Raw genomic sequence first — 24369 nt, 5'->3', positions numbered from 1 at the left:
ATGAAAATGGACTCTATTTTGTTTGCCTATGGATTATTTCCAAGGTGCACAATAGGAAATCCTTGATAAGAGTTGTTGATTGAAGTGTTACAGCTAAAAGGATTTCAGCAAGATAAATGAAAATTAATGTTATATTCTAGTACTTTTATAACCAGAAACAAGAAAAACAATCATCCCCAAAGTTACATTAATATTATTGTTTTAACCCTTTGATTATACCGAGGGAATACTGAATCCCTAGTATTTCTTTAACTGGTTTAAACAAATACATTTTCACCATAGCGACCAAGGAACATGTCAGCGGAGTGATTCAGAAGCACTTTCTCTCATTCAAAACCATGTAATTTTTCATCACTAATTGACTTATTATTGCAGAACCATTTGTGTTGCTATATTTAAGGCTATGAGAACAACATTGCCCAAACCCTGTGGGAGTACTCAGAAAAGTTAATAAAACCTAACACTGTTTAATGTTTCTGCTACCTCTCCCTGCACTATGGAATCCCTTTTCACTCTTAAGGTGCTTCCAGAGGACACTCTCCAGAGAAGAAAGCCACAGAGGACTGGGAGACAGCAAAGAGACACCAGGCTACCATACAGGGGGCCCTGGCTTTCTGAGTGTGGCTCTCAGAGGATCCACAGAGGGTGAGAGATTGAACCCCTGCTCTTCCAGGAGCAAAAAGGGAAGGCAAATGCCACCCCAAAATGGAAGAATTAGGAGGGAACTGTTTTTGTTTCCTTCTTCCTTGCCCTCCTCCTGTGGGCATATCAGCAGAAGAAAGGGGTCTAGGTCTTAGATGACTGCTGTATCCAATAAATAAGACCCAGAGTGAGGGACCAGGAGCCGGAAGGTCATGCTGGGATCTACCCTGTCTGGCACTGGATTCCTCTGTGGCTTTGGGAAAATTAGTGAAGCTAGTAATGTTTACCAACCTCCCAGAAGTGTTGTAAGTGTTTGCAGAGTTCTTTAATGACATAAACCTCTCTATGTACTAAGTATTTATTATTTAAGGCCTAATAAAAGGTTATTGTCAAGGCTGACTGGCCTCAATTTAACTTTGAAATTGTTTTTATTTTACTGCTCTCCTGGACCTGGAAAGTTGTTCCACTCCTTAAAATGAAGATCACAACTTAAATTCAAATTTATGTGCTAGATGATTAGACAAGTTTTAAGCCTGTTATTTTGTGTGTAGTGTGTGTGGGGTTGTGATCACAGGCAAGTTGTTAAGTTCGGTACCATCTGTATTTTCCTTCCAGAACAAATATAGCCACGATATTTGCCTCTTTATTTCTTGATGGTGTATCAGTGCATGGGGTGTGTAACAGGGTGGCACCCACCTCTCGCGAGCATCCCAGGGCAGGTGTGCATCTGCTCCACTCTCAGTCTGTGGTAACCCCTGTCAGTGGTTTTTCAGGCAGTTCTTTTGAGACTCAGCCCTCTGACCGAGTCACGCACTGTTGGTGTGCAAACAAAACAAATCCCTTCTGCAGCATACAGTCCAACTGGGTCTATTTCAGGGCCCTCCATAATGTCCTGCAGCCCTCCTCAGGCTCAGTCCTTTAATAGTATGACAGTCTTTACCTGGCCTGGGTATTGAGCCATACCCCAAGGCTTCCTCCATGGAGGCAATGGCTTTGCCCTCTCTGGATCCTTCTGGCCCCAGCTCGCCAGCTGAGCCACTAAGCAGTGCAGTTCCCCTTCTGCGAGTATCACATTTCAATATTCAGGCCACTTCCCCGTGGCTAATGCGGGGGAGGGAACCCAGACCCACCCACTACTCCTGGTCCCAGCCCAGGACCCTCTGAATAGCAGCTATGTGCCACTGTGTCCTCTTTAACTCTTCACTATGCTGCTTCAATTCCCTGGGAAACTTCTCCACAGCCCCAGCACCTTCATATATGCTTCATTCTTACTGTAGGGTTGAAGTCTTGTACTCAGTCCAGCAGCCAGCCAAGAGCTCCTCCTTGATCCCCTGGTCCCTGCCAGCAACTGTTCTGTCTGCAGTCCTGTAGTTCCCTCAGCCATCTAAGAATGCCATCCACTCTCCTCCAGCTCCAGACAGCAAGTGCTTGTCTTGAGCGTTGCAGCTCTTTTTATACGGCCTACCTGGGCCCCGATTGACTACTCCTTGCAGTCACTCTAGGCAGCCTGTAGGAATTCTTTACTGCTTCTTTCTAGGATGGTGTGTGGTAGTATCCGGAGCCCTCCAGAAAGGGCCTCTGGGCCTGGTACACCCCATCACAGGGTGCAACACCAAACATATCAGTATCAAGGCATTATTCTGTATCCAGACATATCAGTGGGGGAGAACCCGGTCCCAAAAATTTGCAAAGAGCTCCATGTTGTAGATGCCTGTACCTGCAAAAGCACAGGGATGAATCCACATGGAGCTCACTGCAAGATCAGAGTCTATACGTGCTTGATCCTGTCGTCGGTCATTCATTAGGTATCACCTGTCATACTATATTTAAAAATCACCAATTGCACTGCAGGGGATGCATACACTTCATATGACTCATGCTGAAAATGCATGAGCTACTTTCCAAACAGAAAAGGTGGCCCTGTCCATGCTCTGGGGACAAATTAATGTCGGACAAACATACAGAGGTTAGTCCAAAGGGTATGACACACAAGAAGAGTGGTGATTGGCCATATCTTGATAAGTTATTTATTTTGTATACACACAAGTTATGTAGCTTCCTGCTGCTTTCCAAGCTTTGTGGTATTATGCTGCCAGTCAGAAAGCAGCACTGAGCCCTAAATGTTTGCAAAGGTAGGTGGAGTCTCCCCTCCATAAATATATATGAAGGGGCACAACCCCAGGCAGATCTCCCTCTGTCTGCACAGAATGCCTTCTCCCTGGCATGTAGTGGAAGCCCTTCCAATGGGGCTCTGTACAGAAGGGACTCCTCAAGGGTTTGGGACAGGAGAAGGTGCAAATGGCGCTTCAGGATTTCATACAGATCAGCTTGATTTCCACAATCGAAGGATCCAGCAAACTGCAGCAGGGTTCCTAACAAAGTCACATGGAGGCACAGCTGTCCTTCTGGATGGGTCCTATCTCTGTGGATCTCATGGCTCCTTTCCTTCTGGATCCCAGATTGAGAAGCTTCACCTGCTGCCAAGTCAGCGAGCCCTCAAATTCTGCCCCCTTAGAGGATGCTTTCCAGGAAAATCTCTGATGTTATCCTCATGGAATGTTCCTGCCTCTCTGCCCCCTTCCCTTAGGTTTGTCCATGGTAAGAAGTGACCTGATGCTTCTAAATTTACCTCTCCTTGCATCCCCACCTACACTCATTAAATTAAGGGTGGGAGTATGATCCACAGATCATTTTAATTTGAACAGGAGAAGCATATAATATGTATGTACCAGTCCTCATTTCAGCAGCTCTGTTTACGCAAACAGCAATAGCTTCTTAGAGAAGCAGAGGGGGAGAAATAGGAATTCCAACTTGTAATAAATACATAAACTTTGCTTATGTCACTAAAAATATTTTAAGACTAGAAGAAAGAAACTTAACTAAAGTCACAGATAAATACTTTCTCTGGTAGAAACTGCCTGTGGTAAGAAAACTAGCTATTCCTTCTTAGCTGTGAAATATTACTCAAAATGTTCATCTTTAATGTCTAAAGCTCTACAATACCTTTTTATGACTACACAGCATGACACATAAAAGCTTATACATTGTTCATGAGACATCAACCACAATAAATAAGAGGTGTTGCTGAACCAGAAGAATTTAACCTAACCAGACTGTACCACAGTCAGTTCCAAAAATATAGCATTGTTAATTAAATAACTCCACACTTCCCATCATCTGGAATTAAAGAATGCTAGGTGGCACATATGCCAATATTCAGTCACTTTAAACACAGGTATGCCTTTAATTCAGTATTATAGTATCATGTTTATGATATCATAGCTTGATTATATAGGATCATAAGAATTGCTGTACTGGATCTGACCTATGGTCCATCTACTCCAGTATCCTGTCTCCATGGCCAGCACCAGATACTTCAGAGAAAGGTTTAAGAACCTTGCAGTCGGCAGATGTGAGATAATCTGCCCTTAAGAAGTTCTCATCCTAATCTCTAATAGTTAGAGATTAGAGATTTAAACCCCAAAGCATAAAGTTGTAAATGCCTTCTAAATGTTTTGTTAACATTAACTTTTATAACTCTGACTATTCTTGTTATCCATACAAACATTCAATCCCTTTTTGAATCTTGCTAAATTCTTGGCCTCCATGACATCTTGCAGTCAATGAGTTCCACAGTCAAATTTTGTATTGCATGAAAAGGTATTTTCTTCTGCCAGTTTTGAATTTTCCCTTTCAGTTCCATTGCATGTCCCCTTGTTCTTGTGTGATAAGACAAGGAGGATAGAAGCGCCTGATTTAGTTTCTCTAGACCATTAATTATGTTATATACTTTTACCATGTCTCCTGTTATTTCTTTTTTTTAAGATAAACAATCCTAATCCTTTCAATCTAATTATTCTCATTCCCCTTCACTTCTTCTGCATTATCCTTTTTGAGATGAGGTGACCAGTACTGCATATGGTATTCAATATGAGGGTACATCATTGGTTTATATGATGGTGGTATAATATTTTCAGTATTATTCTTGTAATGGGGTCAGCACCCGTTTCTCATGTGTGCCCCCTTTTCTCTGGCCAATAGTGCCTGCAAACACAGTTCTTTTCATGGGGGAGGGGCAGACAACACCCACCTCTCATGGATGGCCCCCTTTCTCTCGGTTACGTGTGAGCCTGCTTTTCTTTTCTGGTGATACATCAGGGTGGCTCTTTCCTCTCGCAAGCGCACCCCCGGCCACTGGTTCTCTCAGCTGGTCTTCAGCAGCTCAGTCCTCAGCTGAGCCACACATGCTGTCCCCCTTCTGGGGTATACAGTCCCAAGTTCTCATCATAACCCTGGTATGGGGCCGTTGTTCTAAAGCTTCTTCCCTGAGGGACCGCCTTCTTCAACCACCTAGCTGGGGCCCACCTCAGTACCCTCGAGTCAGCTGGTGTCCTTTTCAGCAGCCCTTCCTGGGCTAAGTCTGCAACCAGACCAGCAGCTCCCATCTCTGTACCCTCGCCTGGTCTGGCCAGGTCCTGGACTCAGTCCCCTGGGCTCAGTCCCCTGGGCTCAGCCTGCTCTCACTGACCTTTTCATTGTCCTGCTGCTGTTCTATCCAGCCACTTGGTCTTGGCAGCCTTCCCTGGGCTCAGTTCTGCTGGGTGAGCTCTCTGCAGTGAGCTGTCCATGGCTGGCTGCTTGTGTAGCCCACCAGGCACTGAGTCCTCCCTCGTCAAGCTCCATACAGCAACCAAAGGCTCTGCTCTGCTGCTGCTTGCGTTTTATCTGGCCCTTCTGGCCCCTTATTGGTCACTCCAGCAGCCCCTCTGATTGGCCGCTCTTCTGCAGCCAGGCTAGGCTGCCTGGAGGACTTCTCGCTGCTCTATTCTGGGACAAGGTGATACACAGCCGTGAGCCTCCAGCAGGGGGCCTCAGACCTAGTCGATCTTGCCACAATTCTCCATTCCATTTCTTATGTAGCCTTATTGCTTTTTGCCCATAGCTGAACATAGAGCCATGGTCTTCATTGAGCTGTACATAGTGATGCCCAGGTCACTTTCCTTAGTTGATACAGATAATTTATAACCCTAAAGCTAAAGTGTATTAATAATTCAAATGTTTCTCTCCAATGTGCATTACTTTGCATTCATCAACTTTGAACTTCATCTGCCATCATGTTGCCCCATCACCTAGTTTGTCAGGCCCTCTGAAGTTCCTCATATCTTTTGTGGACTTGACCAGCCTAAGGAAGTGTCATCTGCAAGCTTTGCTATCTCACTGTTCACCTCCTTTTCCATGTCATTAATAAATATATTAAACAACACTGGACCTAGTATAGAACCTTGAGGCATCCTGCTGTTAACTTTTTGACATGATGAAAATTGACTCTTTATTCCTACTCTTTGTTTCTTGTCTTTTAGCCGGTATCATCCGTGACGATACTTTGCTTCTCACCTGATGGCTACTTTACTTCTTTTGCAGCATCTTGTAAGGTGTATTGGCAATTGTCTTTTGAAAGTCGAAATAAATTATATCAACTGGTTCTTGGTCAGATATGTGAGGGTGGGACACTGCTGCTTTGGAATTTCAGAGAGCTTTTTTTTTTTTTAATTAGGATTTATATAGTAAAGTCCCATCCTAAGCATCTTTAAGGATGTCTCACATGACAGAGTGGGGAAAGGGACTTGGCGTACATCGCTGTTCCAAGTTTAAAGTGCAGCATGAAAGAAGAGATGAGCGTAGCAGTTGGACAGGGTGAAGGGAGCAATCGGAACGGAAGATCACTGGCAGTATACAGAGCAGTAAGTGTGAGATGGGCAGTGCTCCACTCTGGAGACGTCTGAGAATTTCCATAACACATTCAGATGGCATTTGATGAATTCTATGAGTGGGATTATTTGCTGCTTAGAATTTTGTAAAAGAGAAGTCTTTTGTGCTCTTAGAAAATGGGATGTTCCACTTGTCACTGATACATTTCTTTTTAGTCTGAAACACAAAGGATCTTGATGACAATGACTGTGGTTAATCAATAAAGACTTTTAAAGTAGAGATACAACTAAGAATGCACCATGGTCTATGTATTAGGATTCCTCCCCTTAAAAGCTCTTTTTTTTCCTCTTTTTTTTATTTTTTTTGGGTAGCTTTCTAGGCAGGGCACAGAATGAACTCAATACAACAGCTGACTGATCAGGGCGTTATACTGTGCACTCTAAATTTTGTGGACTGGGGTTGTATTTAGTGATTCCTGCTAGGAAATGATAACAAAATGACCACATGCCTATAGTAAGCCAAAGATACTCGGCATAATTTTGAGATTTATTTTTTTCATTCAGCTTGTAACGCAGTTATGTGACTATCCCAGAAAACAGAAAAGTTTGAAGTCCTACTGGAAGTTTTAATCGATTCCAAAGCCAGAAGGGAGCATTGTGATCATCTAGTCTGACCTCCTTTATAACACAGGCCAGAGAACTTCTCCAAAATAATTCCTACACACATCTTTTAGAAAAATGTCCAATCTTGATTGACAAATGGACAGTGATGGAAAATCCACCATGACCCTTTGTAAGTTGGTCCAATGGTTAATTAGTCTCACTGTTAAAATTTACACCTTATTTCCAATCTGAATTTGTCTAGCTGCAGCTTCCAGCCACAGGATTGTGAAACAGTCAACATTATGATCAAGCATTGGTTATGAATGGCAGATGTTTTTGGAGAGACTATTACATTAAAAAACTTCCCCTTTCTATGCTATTCACACTATTTACATAAACCATTTGAATATGCTCTTGACACCTTTACAAATATATTGATAACTTGAGTTTCACATTTGTGTTTGCTTTAGGTTTTTGTTCTTATTAGATTATACTATTTTAATGTATATATCATAGGGAAAAAACAATAGACATGTTAGAAGGGCCAATATCTTGCTGTTCTTGGTTTTCATGTTGAAACACATTAGATTCTAAGCAGATTTCTCTGTCTATAGCACATGAGCACATTTGTAAAACTAGTACAGTGGTATGCTTTTTTAAAATTGTGTGTAACCCTTCTGCCCGTCAGAGTTGGCAGCAACAAAGGCCGGGTTCAGTATCTAGGGGTTCCATTCCAATAACACAATGCAAACCGGCTCGAGCCCCCACCCAGTGACCTGGGACAAATATATACCACACCCGCTGGGCGCCTCCAAGAGGCAATACTTCCCCTCTCGCAAGCACATAGTCTGAGTGTAGCAAAAAGCTTTTTAATAACAGAGAGAAACAATGTGGCATTATGTTGGGGAAACACCACCAACAGGATTCATAACACAACCCATGAGCAAAAAATCCACCCCAAGCAAATTGGGGCATGCCCTTTCCCTTTGGTTCTTGAGTCCAGCAACCCCAAATCACCCGAAGTCCCAAAAGTCCAATGACCCAAAAGTCTCTGTCCCTGGTCAGGGCAGCCCCAGAGTTCGAAAGTTTATCTGCAGAGCTTTACCTCCCAACCTGGGTGGAGATGGGGGGGGGGGAGAAAGAGAGAGGTAAGGGGCACCTTACATGATCTGAAGCTGACCGCCCCACAGCTCCATAGGCCTTCGCTCCGCTCCGCTCCACCCCACCAGCTGCCCCACAAACTGTTTCGCTCGGCTCAGCGGCCCACAAGCAGCTCCCGCCATCCCACGAACTGCTCCACCAGCCTGTTCACAAGGCACTCCAGCCATCCCGCAAACTGCTCCACAATATATCTTCAGGCTCCCCCACTAATTAACACAACACTCAGTGATTTCAGCTCTTAGGTGAATTCAGTTGTAGTAAGGGAGCCTCAGTGCTGGTGCACCATTAGCCCAAAGTGAGCTCAGCAGCCTGTAACTAGACTCCTAATGGAATCAAAATTAGCTCTGATATTCCACAGTGGAGAGAGGAGGAAGCGCAATTAGCATGTAAGGCCCTCACCAAGGGGCCCATGCCACCAAGTATTAATACTTGTCCCCAGCCTCTCTCAATTCACAGAGTTTTGGAACCCATGACCCTTGCCTATCGAGTGCTACTTAGTTGATGGTGAGTCCCTCCATCATAACAAAAGGCCAAGTACAGTTCCAAGCACAGTTCCCATAATCAGGGTAATTACAATTTATTCTTCCTGCCCCAATAACAGAGACACTGGGGATCCCACAGCAGCCAAAGTGACCATTTGGGCAGCTATGGCCTCATTCTAGGCGGGGTGGGTGTACCTATGCAAATGAGATTGGCCCCCGAAGTTCTTTTCCACAACTTGCCACACCTCACCACCGGATTTCAGGGTGCAGCTCATCCTGACACTGCTTACATGTGGAATTGTTGAAACATTACCCAGAGCTGAGGTTCTCTCTGAAGTTCTATAAGAACTAAAGTAGTGCTAAGGAGGACAGGTTTTAGTTTTGGTTTTGCAAAAAAAAAAAATCACTGGCCAGAATTGGTTTGAATCCATGTTCTAGTTTTTCCAATCCACCAACATTTGGGAGGTTTGGATAAAAGGGTCTAGGTTCGTCCTATCTCTACTAGAGACAAATCTGGGAGGGGATGGGGGCCTTGGTTCTGCAAAACATAATTCAAGTTTTCAATTTGTAAATACCAAAACAAGGGATAGTTTGCAAACAGGCCCCATTTGGTCCTGTTTTTAGCTGTGAGGGAAGTTTTAGATAAAAGGTTATTTTTTGATGTATTTGTAATCAGAACCAATACTGGTCATGGCTAGTGCTCTAAATATTTCTGGAGATTTATAATCTGGACCAGAAACATGTTAGAAGATGATTTGGGCCATAGTGTTGTTTCTATTATGCTGTGTTGTGCTGCCATCAAGAAGGTCTTTTATTTATAGACAATCACAGACCTCATTAAAGCTGATGGGTAGTGAACCATCCTTCATTCAGGCTAAGTGGAAGGAGCAATTAAAAACCACTTTATATAATGATAACTAGAAACAATAGTGACAGGTTTCAGAGTAGCAGTCATGTTAGTCTGTATCCGCAAAAAGAAAAGGAGGACTTGTGGCACCTTACAGACTAACAATAACTTTGACAAATCTGGTCTCTAAGGTGCCACATGTGCTCCTTTTCTTTTTGTAGAAACAATAGAAAACCACCACCCAAGGCAACTGGCTACATGGCAAGGTTAAAGTCAGGAGTTAAGCCACATGGTCTCAGGATTCTCTGGGACTGATTGCAAATGCAGGGGCTAAAGGATTGTCTGATGTGTGTCTGTGTGTGAGAGAGACTCAAAAAGTTACCGGTAAATGAGAGAAGCAGTGGTGAGCATGGTCCTGGGAGAAAGTCGAGAGATAGAACTTCTTTTGGGCACAGTACTTGCTGGAAAGGCAGATGTGGCTGCTGTTGGTTCATACTGTGAACAGAGAACCTAGAGTTTGCATACATTTTTTGCAAATAAACTGGATTGTACCAAAAGAAATATTTGACTATCATCGATTTCTGCTTCTAATGGAAACAACTCAGCAAGGCCCCAAATATTGGATATTTGTTAGGATAAAAGGAGCAACGTTACATTATTTGAGGTTTGATAGTCTGTCAAGGGGTCAGGATTTGGGAGAAGAGCTACAGAGTCTGTCAAGCATGCTAATTCACTTAATAAAATAGATGAGCTTCAAAGAGCATGTTATGGACTATACTACTTATCCAGGCCCTGGGAGGCTCTCAGACAATTTGAGTGGGCTTGTCCTGACAGAGAGAATTGGATGGTGATAAGGAAAGCATAATTATGCTTCAATTCCTGCTTTGAGAGCTCTGCAAGCTTACAGAGAGGAAGGGGTGTGTGAAAACAGGCACTCTGACATTACTATGATAAGGACATAACAACGGCCATACTGGGTCAGACCAATGGTCCATCTAGCCCCATATCCTGTCTTCTGACAGTGGACAGTGCCAGATGCTTCAGAGGGAATGAACAGAACATGGCAATTCGTTGAGCGATCCACCACCTGTCATCTAGTCTGAGCATGTGGCAGTCATAGGTTTAGGGACACCCCTGGACCTATCCTCCATGAACTTATCTAATTCTTTTTTGAGCCCAGTTATACTTTTGGCCTTCACAACATCTCCTGCTAATGAGTTCCACAGGTTGACTGTGAAGTAATACTTCCTTTTGTTTGTTTTAAACCTGCTGCCTATTAGTTTCATTGGGTGACCCCTAGTTCTTTGTTATGTGAAGGGGCAAATATACTTCATTATTCACTTTCTCCACACCATTCATGGTTTTATAGACCTCTGTCATATCCCCCATAGTCATCTCTTTTCCAAGCTGAACATTTTCAGTCTTTTTAATCTCTCCCTATACGGAAGCTGTTCCACACCCCTAATCGTTGTTGTTGCCCTTCTCTGTACTTTTTCTAATTCTAATATCTATTTTGAGATGGGGTGCCCAGAACTGCACCAAGCCGTGGGTATAGAGCTTTATATATTGTCATTATATTATTTTTGTCTTGTTATCTATCCCTTTCCTAACATTCTGTTAGCTTTTTTTGGCTGCTGCTGCATATTGAGCAGATGTTTTCAGAGACACAGTGACTCCAAGATCTCTTTCTAGAGTTGTAGCAGCTAATTTTAGACCCCATCATTTTGTATATATAGTTTGGATTATGTTTTCCAATGTGCATTACTTCGCATTTATCAACATGATGATCATGACATAAATGCCTAAGCAGTTTGGTTTAAATTATACTTAGGCAAGACTCAGATACAGGATGTTTCTACCTTAACAGCTTGCAACTTCCAGATGGTGAAAGGAAAAATATCTAACCAGTCATTCCTTTATTTGTGACATGGCAGTATTCTGCTTCTCTTATAACACTACCAAACGCTTGCCATCTGGAGAGCAAGAAGTTTTGTGCCTAGTTCTTTCTTTAAAACCTTGTCTGTTCTCTAATTAGGATTCATATATGAATTCATGAAATAGCTAGCATCTAAATTATGTTTCATTTTCTGATTTGTCAACAGAATCTTGTGCTCTAGCTTCCATTGCTAATGAATTGTTGTTCTGACTTCACACCAGTGATATATGAAGAGGAAAGTGAATACAATAAGTTCCTAAACTTGCAGTGGATGATGCTAGAATTTCCAAGAGTCTTTTTTTCTCTAGTCTTGTGAGTGTTTTATGCTTTGTTGTGTCTGGGTCTTCTGACACATAAGGTCTCACTCAGGGTTTGTTGTGGCTGCTTACAACATGGCTTCTTCAGCCTCCTGAGTTCTCAGACAGTTCTCCAGCAACTGTTGCTTCCAAACAGTTCCTCCCAGGAAACAGCATGCTGCCTGAAAGTGTCTTTCATATTGTTACAGCCGGCTCAGTAAATCACTCCCTTGTTGATGAACAAGGGTTCTAAAACAGTTTCTTACTTTTAGAAAAGCAAACATAATAGCGTCAGACTAAAATAAGGATAAAGCCTGCAGTACATCAATAGACCCCGATAATGGCAATGTAACTAATAACTGGGCTCAATGGAAAGAGAGAATGGAACTGATATTTGCAGTCCCAGATGCTGATAAGTGGTTAGTTTCAGATAAGTATTGGACAAAATGTCTAATCTCAGCAGAGTGTGGCTCTTAAGCAGCAAATTAGCAGAGTACACAAATGAACCAAATCTACCATTTCCAGTGTTTATGGTTTTCCACAATCCCAAGAAAGATACATCTATTCCAATAAATCTGTTCCGTGAAAGACAGAAAGCGGCAGCACAATCAGCCGATGAATGGATAAAACAACTGTACCTAATAGTGCTACAGTAATACAAATCAATACAACTGTGCTTTTCATAATAGTACTAACACAATAAAATAGTATTGTTATGGGCTCAACCTCCAAATAGCTGCATGGTGAAAGTAGTGCAGGAGAATGAACCCACAGAAGAAAAAACTGATAACCTGTGGGTCATGGGACACTCCACTCATCACTGGAGCACCTCCTTCTGGCTGTATCTGGGAATTAGCTCTGCCAGTCTGATACCCTTCCTGCAGTTGCTCACGCCATCACTCTCTCAGCCTCTCTGTCTTGGGACTCAACTACTCTTGCTTCATGGCTTGGCCCTCCACCCAGGTCACTGTAGTCCTCACCTTCTGGGGTATCAAAGGACCCACAGTGCCAGGCATTCTTCCCTCTCGCTGCCTCTTAACGCCCGCTCCCCAGGGGCTGGTAGGGGAACCCAAGCCCACTCTCAACCCTGGGTTCCAGCCCAGGGATCCTATAACAAGCAGTCAAGGTCTGCACTGTCCTGAACCTTGCACCTGTCTCCCTCAGGTACTTCCTACCTTGCCTTCTCTCATCCTGAGAGTAACTGCAGCTTCTCTCTCTGCAGCCTCCTTCTACTCTCAGGTCCTGGGCTTATGCCGGCCCCTCTTGTTCCTGTCCAGCTAAGCTTCCTCTTTAATTAACTCTCTTTACTCCCTGGCTTCTCATCCAGGTGCAGCCACTGTGCCACCTAGCTACCTTAACTCCTTCAGGCCTTGTGTGGGGTGGACACCCCATCACACCATATGTTTGAAATGTCCAAATATCCAAATACTTAACACTTATAGCACTGTGCATCTTCAAAGACCTGTAGTAACACATGCTTACAACACCCCTGTGAGATAAATAAGTAAGTATCCTTATCTCTGTTTTCAGATGGGGAAACTGAAGCCGGGAGTAGAACCAATATACACAAGACCACACTAAGTCAGTACCAGAGTGGGGCATAGAACTTGGGAGTTCCTGGCTACCAAGCCTGCATTTGTTTCCATAGGCTATGCCATAAATACATAAACAGTTCTTGAGCTGTTCAAGTTCCTAAATAACTAACTGGCTCCTCATGTCCCTTCCCACAAATCATCTGAGTGTGCAACAGTAGTCTAGAATCCTTTGTAACCCTGACCCATGCCAGGTGACTGGGACCAAGAAAAAAAGTATCATATGACTTTTAAAAACCAGCTTTATATCTGTGGATAATCTAAGCACTATACCCAGATGTACAGACACTCTTTTCCAAAACTATGTCTTATATAGTTTTTTTAACATTCGTTTTAATAAATGTTTTACTACTCTGCTGCACACCTTAGTCTGGAAAGCAGCAGGGAGGTGTGAGATTTAAAATGTAACCTGCTTGAGTAGACTTCATGGAGGTGCAGGAGAGGAGATGTTTACTGCTGAATGAGGGGAGGTGTCAGTGCTGTGGAATAAGAATATAAGAGCTACCACACAGGATCAGAAGATGGTTCATCTTGCCCAGTATCTTTACTCCAACAGCGGCTCATACCAAAGGTTCACAGGGAGGGTACAGAACAGGGCAACTATGGAGTGATCCACCTCATCTTCCGCTTCTGGGGGTTGGAAATGTAGGGTTGTTCTGAACATGGGGTTGTATCTTTGACCATCTTGGCTAATAGCCATTGATGGACTTATCCAGTTCTTTTATGAACCCAGTTATACTTCTGGTCATCACAGCATCCCATAGCAATGCATTCCCCAAGTTAGTTGTGTGTTGTATGAAAAGTATTTCCTCTTGTTTGTAATAAACCTGCTGCCTGTTAATTTCATCAGCTTTTTGTATTGTGTGAAAGGGTAAATAAAACTTTTCTATTAACTTTTTCCACACCATTCATGATTTCATAGACTTCTATCATATCCCCCTTAGTCATCTCTTTTCTAAGATGAACCTCCCTAATCTTTTGAATCTCTCCTTGTATGGAAGCCCTTTAGCATCTTTGTTGCCCTTCCCTGAACTTTTCCCATCTCCACAATATCCTTTTTGAGAGAAGGGAACCATAACTGGTTCAAGGTGTGGGCGTACCAGGGATTTATTAGTGGCATTATGATATTTTCTGTCTTATTTTCTATCCCTTTCCTAATAGTTCCTAGCACACTGTTAGCCTTTTTGACCACTTGCACATTCAGAGGAAGTTTTCAGAGAACTATCCTGGTGATGACTCCAAGATCTCTTTGTTGGTGGTAACAGCTAATTTAGAACCTATCATTGTAAATGTATATTGGAGATTATTTTTTCAAATGTGTATTACTTTGCACTTATCTATGTTGAACTTCATATGCCATTTTGTTGCCCAGTCACTCCGTTTTGTGAGATCCCTCTGTAATTCCTTGCAATCTGCTTTGGATGTAACTATCTTGAACAATGTTGTGTTGTCTGCAAACTTTGCCACTTCATTGTTCGTTTCCCCTTTTCAGATCTTTAACAAATATGCCTAACAGCACAGGTCCCAATACAGATCCCTGTGGGGGCAGTCCACTGTTCACCTCTCTGAATGGTCAGTCTTAAAACTGACCATTTATTCCTCCTGCCCTTTGTTTCCTGTCTTTCAACTAGTTTCTGATCCATGAGAGGGCCTTCCCTCTTATCTCAATTGCTACGTAGTTTCCTTAAGAGCCTTTGATGAGGACCTCATCAAAGGCTTTCTCAAAATCCAAGTACACTATACCGAGTGGATCACTCTTATCCACATGCTTGTTGACTCCCTCAAAGAATTCTAAGAGACATGATTTCCCTTTACAAAATCTGTGTTGACTCTTCCCTGACAAATCATGTTTATCTATGTGTCTGATAATTCTGTTCTTTACTGTTGTGTCTATCACTTTGCCCCGTGAAGTCAGGCTCACCTGCCTGTAATTGCCAGGATCTCCTCTGAAGCTCTTTGTTAGAGGCAGATAAAGAGATGAGAGAAACATCAGTTTTTTCCTCTCACAGAAAATGACAACTTCCAAGCATTAAGGACTTTAAAACATATTTTTTACATAAAATGCAATATTGATGTTAAAAAAAAGCTAATTCCATTTTTTATTTATACAAACCAAGATTGTCTGGACTTTTTTTTTTTATTATTTTTTTTCACCTGACAGTCCTACAGAGAAACTGGCACATGGAAGCTCTGTCACCATCTGTTGACAGTTTAAGAAACTGCAATAATATATTTTTATTCACATTTCTCATGCATTAAGTCACCTTCATCACTTTCAGCATCAAGACTGGAAATTTGGGTGGACCTTTTCTTGCAGTTTGGACAGCTGTTCTGGTATGTCCCCAGTTGCTATTTCCATCGTCTTTACTTTTCTCAGTCATTTCCTTTGGAAACCTGCTACTGAAAATTCTTTCTATTGATCAGGCAGCTTTTCCTGCCAGGTGTATTCCCTGCAGATTTCTGGGCGAGAATACAGAGCTACTTCTCTTTCATTTGTTGTGTCCTTAATGCTACACTTGTATTCATATCTGATTTATGAGAATGGGTTTGGTGATGCAATGCACAGTTCAAACAGCAATAAATGTTTTCCGTATAGTTCCTCTTCACATTTATTTCCCCTTTGTATTTATATACACACCCTTACTTCTCCATCCAGTGATCACAGCACTTGTACAGCCATAAAATAAGATCATACATTTTTTCTGTTGGCATGTAAACAAGCCTCTTTATAAACAGAATTTGTTAAGTATTTTTGAACAACGAAAGCTACAGTAACCAAAGTGACACATCCAGCCTTGTTCTTTTTTTCATTGTTGTTATAACTTTGGCCATATCCACAACTCAGATTTGAGACCCAGAATTACAACTAGAAGTTTAATGAAGTAGGCTTATTGTAAATGATAGCTTAGTTCAGTTAATGCAATAAGATGAGGAAACTTTTTTAAGCTCACCCATATCATATTGCTCTATGTTTGCCTTGCAGTACATTCAAACCAGAGCTGAAAAAAAATTATTCCTTAATAATGTGACTATTGATGGACACAATGTTTTGATAAAATATGTTTTTTGTGTCTATTATGCAAGTCCTCATAAAAATTAAGGGTACCCTTCTAAATAAAAATCATATTTTTATCAGAATATTTCTTACCTACCATTTTTATAAGTAACCCCTAAGATTACTAAGGTTAGAAGGAATTCAAGGGGAGAGGTGTCTCTAGTTATTTTCCAGTGTCTTCCTTTGTATGAATTTGATCATACTTTCTATGCAGTCAGTGTCACTGTTTCCTTGTATAGTCAGTTAGGCCATGATCCTCCAAGCCGCTCTGCATTGGCAAACTCCTGTACCCATGAAGTCAACAGGCCTCTGAGGTAGAGAAAAGGTCTGCTCATGTTCAGTGGCTTACAGGACCTGGGCCCACCACAACTCATATCCCATTTTGTTTGTGTAGGACAATGACAGGAGAGGCATTTTTAAGACAGGGAAATGTGAAGGTAAAAATCACAAAAATAGGCAGGAGACACAGAGGCAACTTTACTATCTGAAATTTACTTTTAATTCCTTGTTTTATATAAACTAGGTTTCAAGTTGACAGTGTTCTAGGGTGACCAGACAGCGAATGTGAAAAATCGGGCGGGGGTGGGGGGTAACAGGAGCCTATATAAGAAAAAGACCCAAAAATCGGGACTGTCCCTATAAAATTGGGACATCTGGTCACCCTACAGTGTTCTTTAGTTAAAAGTTACAAAATAGTGATACAATGTAAGGGAACAATGACCATTAGTGTCAAATGTTGTTGGAATGTGATTTCATGTGTTCTTATTAGGTATGCTGGAGGATGAAAAGTCAACTCAGACCTGTGTTACCATGTCCTCGACTGCAAGTGGAATAATTAATACTGAGAAGAAAACTAGCTGTGGTACTCAATGCACAAAACCTGCAGTCCATCCCTCTGGAACGATGACACAGAAACACAATAACTTCAGAACAGCAGAGGTAGGTTTATAATTATGTTCTGTGACTCTCAGGACTAGCTTCAATGGAACTACAATTATTTTTGTGACAATTCTCCATTTTACAGTCAAACCCCATTTAGCATCTTGAAATACAATAAAATACTTACACTGCAGCCACAGCATATTGCATGAGAAGCTGCAGATCTGGGCAGAGGCAGACTTTGAATCTACGTCTTCTGACTGATGATTAAGTGCTGACAAGGGACAGACCCAAAGGCCCCTACCCAACTGCACAGTAGGATCATCAGACAGGTTCTCTCAAACATTTACCTCTGGGATGGGAGAACAAGCATGGGAAATTTGAGCCCAAAAGGAATTTGTCTGAGAAAATAGACAGCAACTGGAAAAGGGAGTTTAGAATGGAAGCCACATCTCAACCTTACCTCTAATGTTCATTAATAGCAAACACAATAGTATGTGTGTGTTTATTTTAAACCTTCTTGTACTGTATTATTCATCCTTCATTGCTTCTGCAGCATGGAAATATTTCCCCTGTGACCTACACCCAGTTGTGTCTTTCCATTTAAGTATTGCAGTAGCAGGAGTACAGGGACACATTCCACGTCAACATGACTTCAAGAGCCATAGGGGGATTGCTGAAAATGAAAAAGTGCAAATGCTTGTCATAATCATGAGTCCATTGAGAAATTTAATCAGTCAAATTGAATATGGTGTAACAGAATCAATGTAATTATAAAATCCAATTTGTAAGAGACTTGGCAGCATTTCAGAATTAGATTCTACAAATGATAGCTCTAATCTATTATTCTTATTTTTTTAGCAACAAGAATACAAACATTTTAAGAAGAGCTCTGTGTAAGCTCGAAAGCTTGTCTCTCTCACCAAGAGAAGTTGGTCCAGTAAAAGATATTATCCCACTCTTCTTGTCTTTCATTTTATTTGGTGTTACTAGAGATGATGGACCAATTCCTGCAATCCTTAAATCATGTTACCATTGACTGCAATGGGGCTACTCACATGAGTATGGATTACTTAATTGGGCCCTCTATCATTGGCTTGGAATGCATTCTTCCAACTTTTTCTGTCAAACAAAGATGCATGCAATCAAATATTATATCCATGTGCACAGAGAACTTGGTTGACACTAAGTCAAATCTTGGTTATGTGATTTATGTGAGTACTCTCACTGACTTCACTTTGCCTTCTATCTTTATTGGGAGGCAGTGTTGCCTAGTGCACAGCACACAGGACTGGGGATCAGGAGACCTGGGTTATATTGCTGGGTCTGCCAATAGCCTGGTGGGTGACCCTGGGGAAGTCACTTGTTCGTGCTGTGCCTCAGTTTCCCAATCTGTAAAATGGGAATAAAGCTCTTTGAGATCTACTGATGACAAGTGCTATCTATTTATCTATATAGCTATCTAAACTAGGTATTATTATTTATTACAATATCTATTCCTCCGTTGTCTTGCTGAATCAAACTGTAGTGCCAGCAAAGATGTATGTCAGTAAGGTGAAAAGGATATGGGCCTAAAAGAAATTGATAATAAAAACAATTCATAAAATAATGAAGGAAATACAACGGTTGGACACTCAAGGGGTTAATGTTGGGTCCAGGATTATTGACTATATTGTATGAAAGATCTGACGGAGGAGGTGCACTGGGAGTTGAAGTTTGCTGACTGACATTAAATTATTTTGATTAACAAAATCTGTGGAGAACTGTGAGAAACACCAGATCGATATGAACACTTTGGATCATTAGGCAGCACAATGGCAGATGTAATTCAACTTCCATAAATATAATGTACATAGGCAAATGTAGGGGCCCAATTCTGCCCTTAGTTGCAGGGGTGTAACTCCCACTGGCTTCAGTGGGAGTTACACTTGTGGAAGTGAAGGCAGCATTGGCTCTGTAATCTAGATAATCTGCAGGAAAAAGATTTCAGATCCATTGTGAATGGCTAATGAAATGTTTGCCAGGTACATAGCAACATTTGAAAAGGCAAATAAGTGAATTAAAATAGAGAGATAATATTATAAGACCATTTCAAACACTGGTGTGCACTCATTTATCTTGTCCAGATATGGTTAGCACACTTTAAGAAAGATAGAGTGAGGACTGGGAAGGTCCAGAGAAGGCATGTATAGATATAAACTGTGCAATAATTATTTAGTCTGGAAAGGCAGAAAAAGACTTGAATGAATTATTAAAATTATCAAGGGGAGATTGAAGATTTCACAAGAAGGAGGCAATCATTCAAAATAAAGGGCAGTAAATTTTAGATAATTACAATAAATATAACTTTAGATAGTGTACAGTCAGCCTGTGGAATCGACTACTGCAGTAGGTCACTGAGGCAATTGCTATCGCTAGATTTCTAAAAGGTAAATCTTTATTTTGCATGGGGACTATATATACTGTACATGTCCCCAATATGCACTGTATTCAAAGCTAAACTTGAGGAAAAACATAGCTTCTCCTGTTAAAATAATCAGATTAATATGTATGAGCAGAGGTTAATGGCGAAGGAGAGTTCACATCTGTATGGGACATATGCCTCACCTTTCCTTGTTCGCCACAGAAACTGCTCAGACTCTCTTCTTTTAGTGTCCACTCCATATAATTTATTCAAGTCCCTTCAACCAACACCTGTACAGTTCAGTACAACAATTCTAATTCCTGTAGCTCTATTACCATCAGACCCCTGTTCATCAGGGCCCTGGAAGGAAAAGAGATCTCCCTTCCTTGGGATCTTCTTCAGTTTGGGCACAGCTGCCCTGCCCCAATAACACTTCCTTCCTGCCTTTTATCAAGTTAGTCATCTGATGAGCCAATTAGTTCCTTAACTCACCCAGTTTCCCATCTGATTAGCTAATTCCTCCCTATTTCCTCAGTCAATGACTGCTGGGGAAACTAACTGAGACAACAGTGATCAGAGTGCTGTCCCATCTATTAGGCCTCAGCACTCTGTCACAACCTCATTTTAAAATGGACCATCTGAGCTATTATTTACATGATGGCACATACATTCTGGGACAAATCCTCCTGGCTCTACTTGCCCCAGGTTAGCCCACAGGGTAAAAAGGATTTGGCCCTCTGTTTCCTGTATTTCACAATAGCCACAGGACAATATATTGCATTATGAATTTTGCTTCAGGGAGTAAATAGCCAGGGCTACATCACTACATCTTGTTTTAAACAGAACTGCCCAGGGACTTCTTGATGATTACTAAGAATAGAGTAATTCAGAAGGAAGCGACACATCTCCTACATCACAGTGATAGAACACCCCAGTTTCTCATGACATTTTTTATATATTTACTTAAGTGGAGGTCAAGCAAAGTGTCGGAGAAATTGTGCTGGTTTTGAGTAACAAGTGTATGGGTTTTCTTCTTGTACAAAACTTTTTCAATCTGTGTACAGAGGTGCATGCATAGCAGTGTTAATGGCGGTCAAAATGATTTATTGGCCTGGTCCAATGCCCACTGGCATCTATGGGAGTCTTTCCCTTGATGTCAACAGGCTTTGGATGAGGCCGGATAGATATCTATTGTGATTAACTAAAAAATTTACCCCAAATCACTAAAATGGGTGGAGAACACTTGGTTTTTCTGTGTATTTAGCATATTTATTTTGACAAACCTCTGATAACTGTTGTAAATGTCTCACAATTTGCTGCCAATGTCAAACTCATGATATTGTTTTAAACTTTTTAACAGGCTAAATGGGACACCAAGAAAATGCCCACAAAAGAAGGCACCATTAATGTTACAAAAAGCATCAGACAAATTGACAGCGACAGAAGAATCAGAAAGAATTGTGTCAATTAAAGGAGTAAAGCAAAAGTGAAGATGGACCTGACAATACTTTGCTGCACTTTAACTGTGACCGATCACTTAAGATTTGAAGATCTCAAGGTGTTCTGTGTTGAATGCAATGCGCAGCGGCTGCTGAGTGCCTTGAGAAACGTTGTCTTAACTAGCAGTAAATAGCTGCAAACACTGTTGGATGTTCAGACATGTATTTATCTATTGCAATGACACTGTACAAAAATATAACAAAATATGTACCATTTTTTCTCCAAGTCCTATGCTATCTAATTGTAGATTTTCTATGCTGCATTGCTGTTAGGATGAGATTGGACAATTAGAGCTGCAGTTCATCTCACTTTAAAACAGAGAAAGAATAACTAATCTGTGTTATTAGTAAGTAGCCTGAAATGTGTTACTTTCTGTTTTACAAAGTTAAAGATCTGACTTTCATAAAAATTCAAACCCAGATATCTCAGAAGTAAAGAAACACAAATGGCTTCCAATTTTTGACTATATACGTGATCCATGAGTCATATTGTCTTCTGGTTAAATTACCTTGTTTTAAGTTAGTTTCTATAGCAGAAGAGTTTAGGTCTTGAAAGCAATAATACTCATGTTGTTATCAGTCTAATGAATCTGAAGTACCCAGTTTAAGCTCATAGGTAGTGTTCAGTTTACATTCTGTCTTGGCTCTTGCTCAATTCTCCCTTCAGAAAGTCCAAACTGAGAACTGTTTTACAAGAGTTTGTAAGACACCCTTCACTTTCCAACTTTATATATAAATAATCAGACTTTCCCAAATAATTTCTTAATGCTGACAACTGCAAGAAGATGATCTTTATTTGATAATTAAATTTAATTTAATTTGGCTATATATTCTTGTTCTTCCAATATATAGAAATGGGCAGAACATACATTTTAATTGCATTATATTGTGTCACTGTTCTGTATATTTATCATAAGTATATTCCCAAGAAATCAATGTAAACTTTTGTACGGACCACTAATTAATACAAGACCCTGTTAACAACAAAGTCATGAGTTTGATATAAACCCACTGTGGTTTTGAATTTGGACTTTCATGGAGATAAGAGCAGTACAATCATTTGACTTACCCATTATACACCTATGAGCATCCTTAAGGTGTCATTTACAGTAACTATTCAGCTACCATTAACACTCATGACTTATAATAGGTGGAAGTGGGCAGAAACTGATCTATGTCTGAGCTGCATGAGGTGCTTCTTTTTTATAGACACAACCATAAATAGATTCCTGGAACGGCACCCTAATGTATTCCACATGAGAATTCTTTTAAGAAATCAACATCAGGTTTATGAGTATTTATTACTTTACTTGGAATACAGCAAATATATGCAGCAAAGAATTGTTTAAATAAGTAATTGTTTTTATAATTCTTACACAAAGACAAAGTAAAGTCCAGTCTTTGCCAGAAATATTTTGCATGCAGTAGAGTTTGTATAGTTTTAAAACCATTTATAATACGTAGATTTTCAAAGGAGGGGGCCAAAGATCTCATTCTTAGCAATTCTAATTTTTTTACCTGAGCTGTGCATTTATGTACAGTAACGAAGCAGCATTGAAAGTTGAGTGGAGTAGGTGAAAACAGCTGCTACCCACATTTATCTTACCTACTTAATGGAACCTGCCAACTTGCTGCACCTCTTAGACTCGCTCCGTAAAATAAGCAGTGGCTGTTCAATATTCTTCCTTAGCAATGGGTGGCCATTGTCGTCTTTGGCAGTATACAAATCTAACGGAAAATACAAATTAATGATTCTGTGTTATTTATGTAGAGCATAAAGTATAGATGGTATTGTCCATGGACAGCTGTGCCAAACCAATAACATTCTTGACCCACAGGGCTTACAGTCAGAGACAGTACAGTACAATCCAGCAAAGAAGCAGTGGGTGGCCCATGTAGCCAGGATGCATCAGGGAACAAATAGATTTTAGAGTGTCTTTTGAAGAAGAGAGAGGTTGCTTTACATACGTTTGCTGGGAGGCTGTTCCACTGGTAGGGCGGTATGGAAGAAGGTAAGGAGTGGGGCATGAGCAAAGGAGACAAAGTGGGCAGAAAGAGTTCAGGTAGCGAGATAATTTGTAAACTAATAATTTCAATGGAAACATTGCTTTTGTTATTTTGATTTTTTTTTAGTTTTTATAGTTTGTGTTAACCAAACTCAGAAACTGAAGATCTACTGTCCAATAATGTAAACTGAATTCAGAGGAACTTTTTGTATTAAATAACTGGAGATACTCATAGTACTACAATTTAAATGTGTAACTTACTAATGATTAAACCCAGTGTAACAGGAAATCAAGACATGGAAAAGAAAGGCTGCAATCTAGGTGTTGTGTGAAGATCCTACCACAAGCATTACCTGACTTTTGTGACCGTTGTATACATATTGGGAAAGTGCTATGTGTAAACTGTTCCACACATCTTTTTCTCTAGAGATGGGCCCAAACTAAAACATTTGATCCAAACACCCATGAATTTTATGGCTTTTGAAATCCAGATTCAAATTCTGTGTCTTGTGCCAATCCACTAAGTTATGACTGTTTGATAAAGGCCTATGGAAAAAAACCTATTTCTCTAAAGGCTGGATACCCTTTGGATCATACACTCTTATGGTTATTACTTAGAAAGACAACTACTATAAACACTCAAATGGGGGTCTCAGAAATCTTCATTCAGTCCATGTGTGACTTTCAAATGGTATAAGGTAGTAGATTACAGCTCCTAACAGTCCATTCACTTTCTGACAATGTGAGTTGAGCTGAACTCTGTGAGATGCTTTGTTTTTAACTACTTTATTTTACACCACCTACATAGTATGATAGGATTTTTGTTGATGGGAGAAGAGAAAGCAGTCTACTAGATACATTGTTCCTGGTAGGGAAGTTTAAAGTATCAGATGGAGGAATTTTGCCTCTGTTCTGAATGCCCAGGATTGGATCCATCTGCCTATATTCTCTCATGCAAAAGCAGGTTGCATATTTTCTATAGATGAAAGAGTGAAAGTCAAACCATTTTACCAATGGTTCATTCAGCAGATTATTCAGCCTGTCAAGAAACTGTGAAAGAAAATAATTAATATCTAGTCTATTAGTCCAGGAGGAGTTTATTTTTGTTTTTGGCATGTATGTAGAAAGCTTTGATAAATGTAAACCTTCTGCCAGGGTACCAGCACTGGGCTGTGCTATTATTAATGTACTTCTAGGTTCTGGTAAGCTCATGAAAACATTACACATTAGATATAAAATTATTCAGGGTGGGAAGTGCT

General features: G+C 40.8%; 1 protein-coding gene across 1 annotated transcript in view; it reads left to right on the top strand.

Moving 5' to 3' along the window:
* The window catches only part of BAALC (BAALC binder of MAP3K1 and KLF4), a 36441-nt gene extending 15365 nt beyond the window's left edge, over positions 1-21076 (top strand). Inside the window, exons 2-3 of the mRNA XM_077808907.1 lie at positions 17092-17261; positions 20966-21076. Coding sequence (XP_077665033.1) covers positions 17092-17261; positions 20966-21076 — 281 coding nt within the window. The remainder of the gene's footprint in view (positions 1-17091; positions 17262-20965) is intronic.
* The last annotated feature ends 3293 nt before the right edge of the window (positions 21077-24369 follow it).

The sequence above is a fragment of the Eretmochelys imbricata genome, chromosome 2 (genome assembly GCF_965152235.1).
Source record: "Eretmochelys imbricata isolate rEreImb1 chromosome 2, rEreImb1.hap1, whole genome shotgun sequence".
Taxonomy (NCBI): domain Eukaryota; kingdom Metazoa; phylum Chordata; order Testudines; family Cheloniidae; genus Eretmochelys; species Eretmochelys imbricata.
Note: the sequence above shows the minus strand (reverse complement) of the source record. Positions and strands in the feature narration are given on the sequence as shown.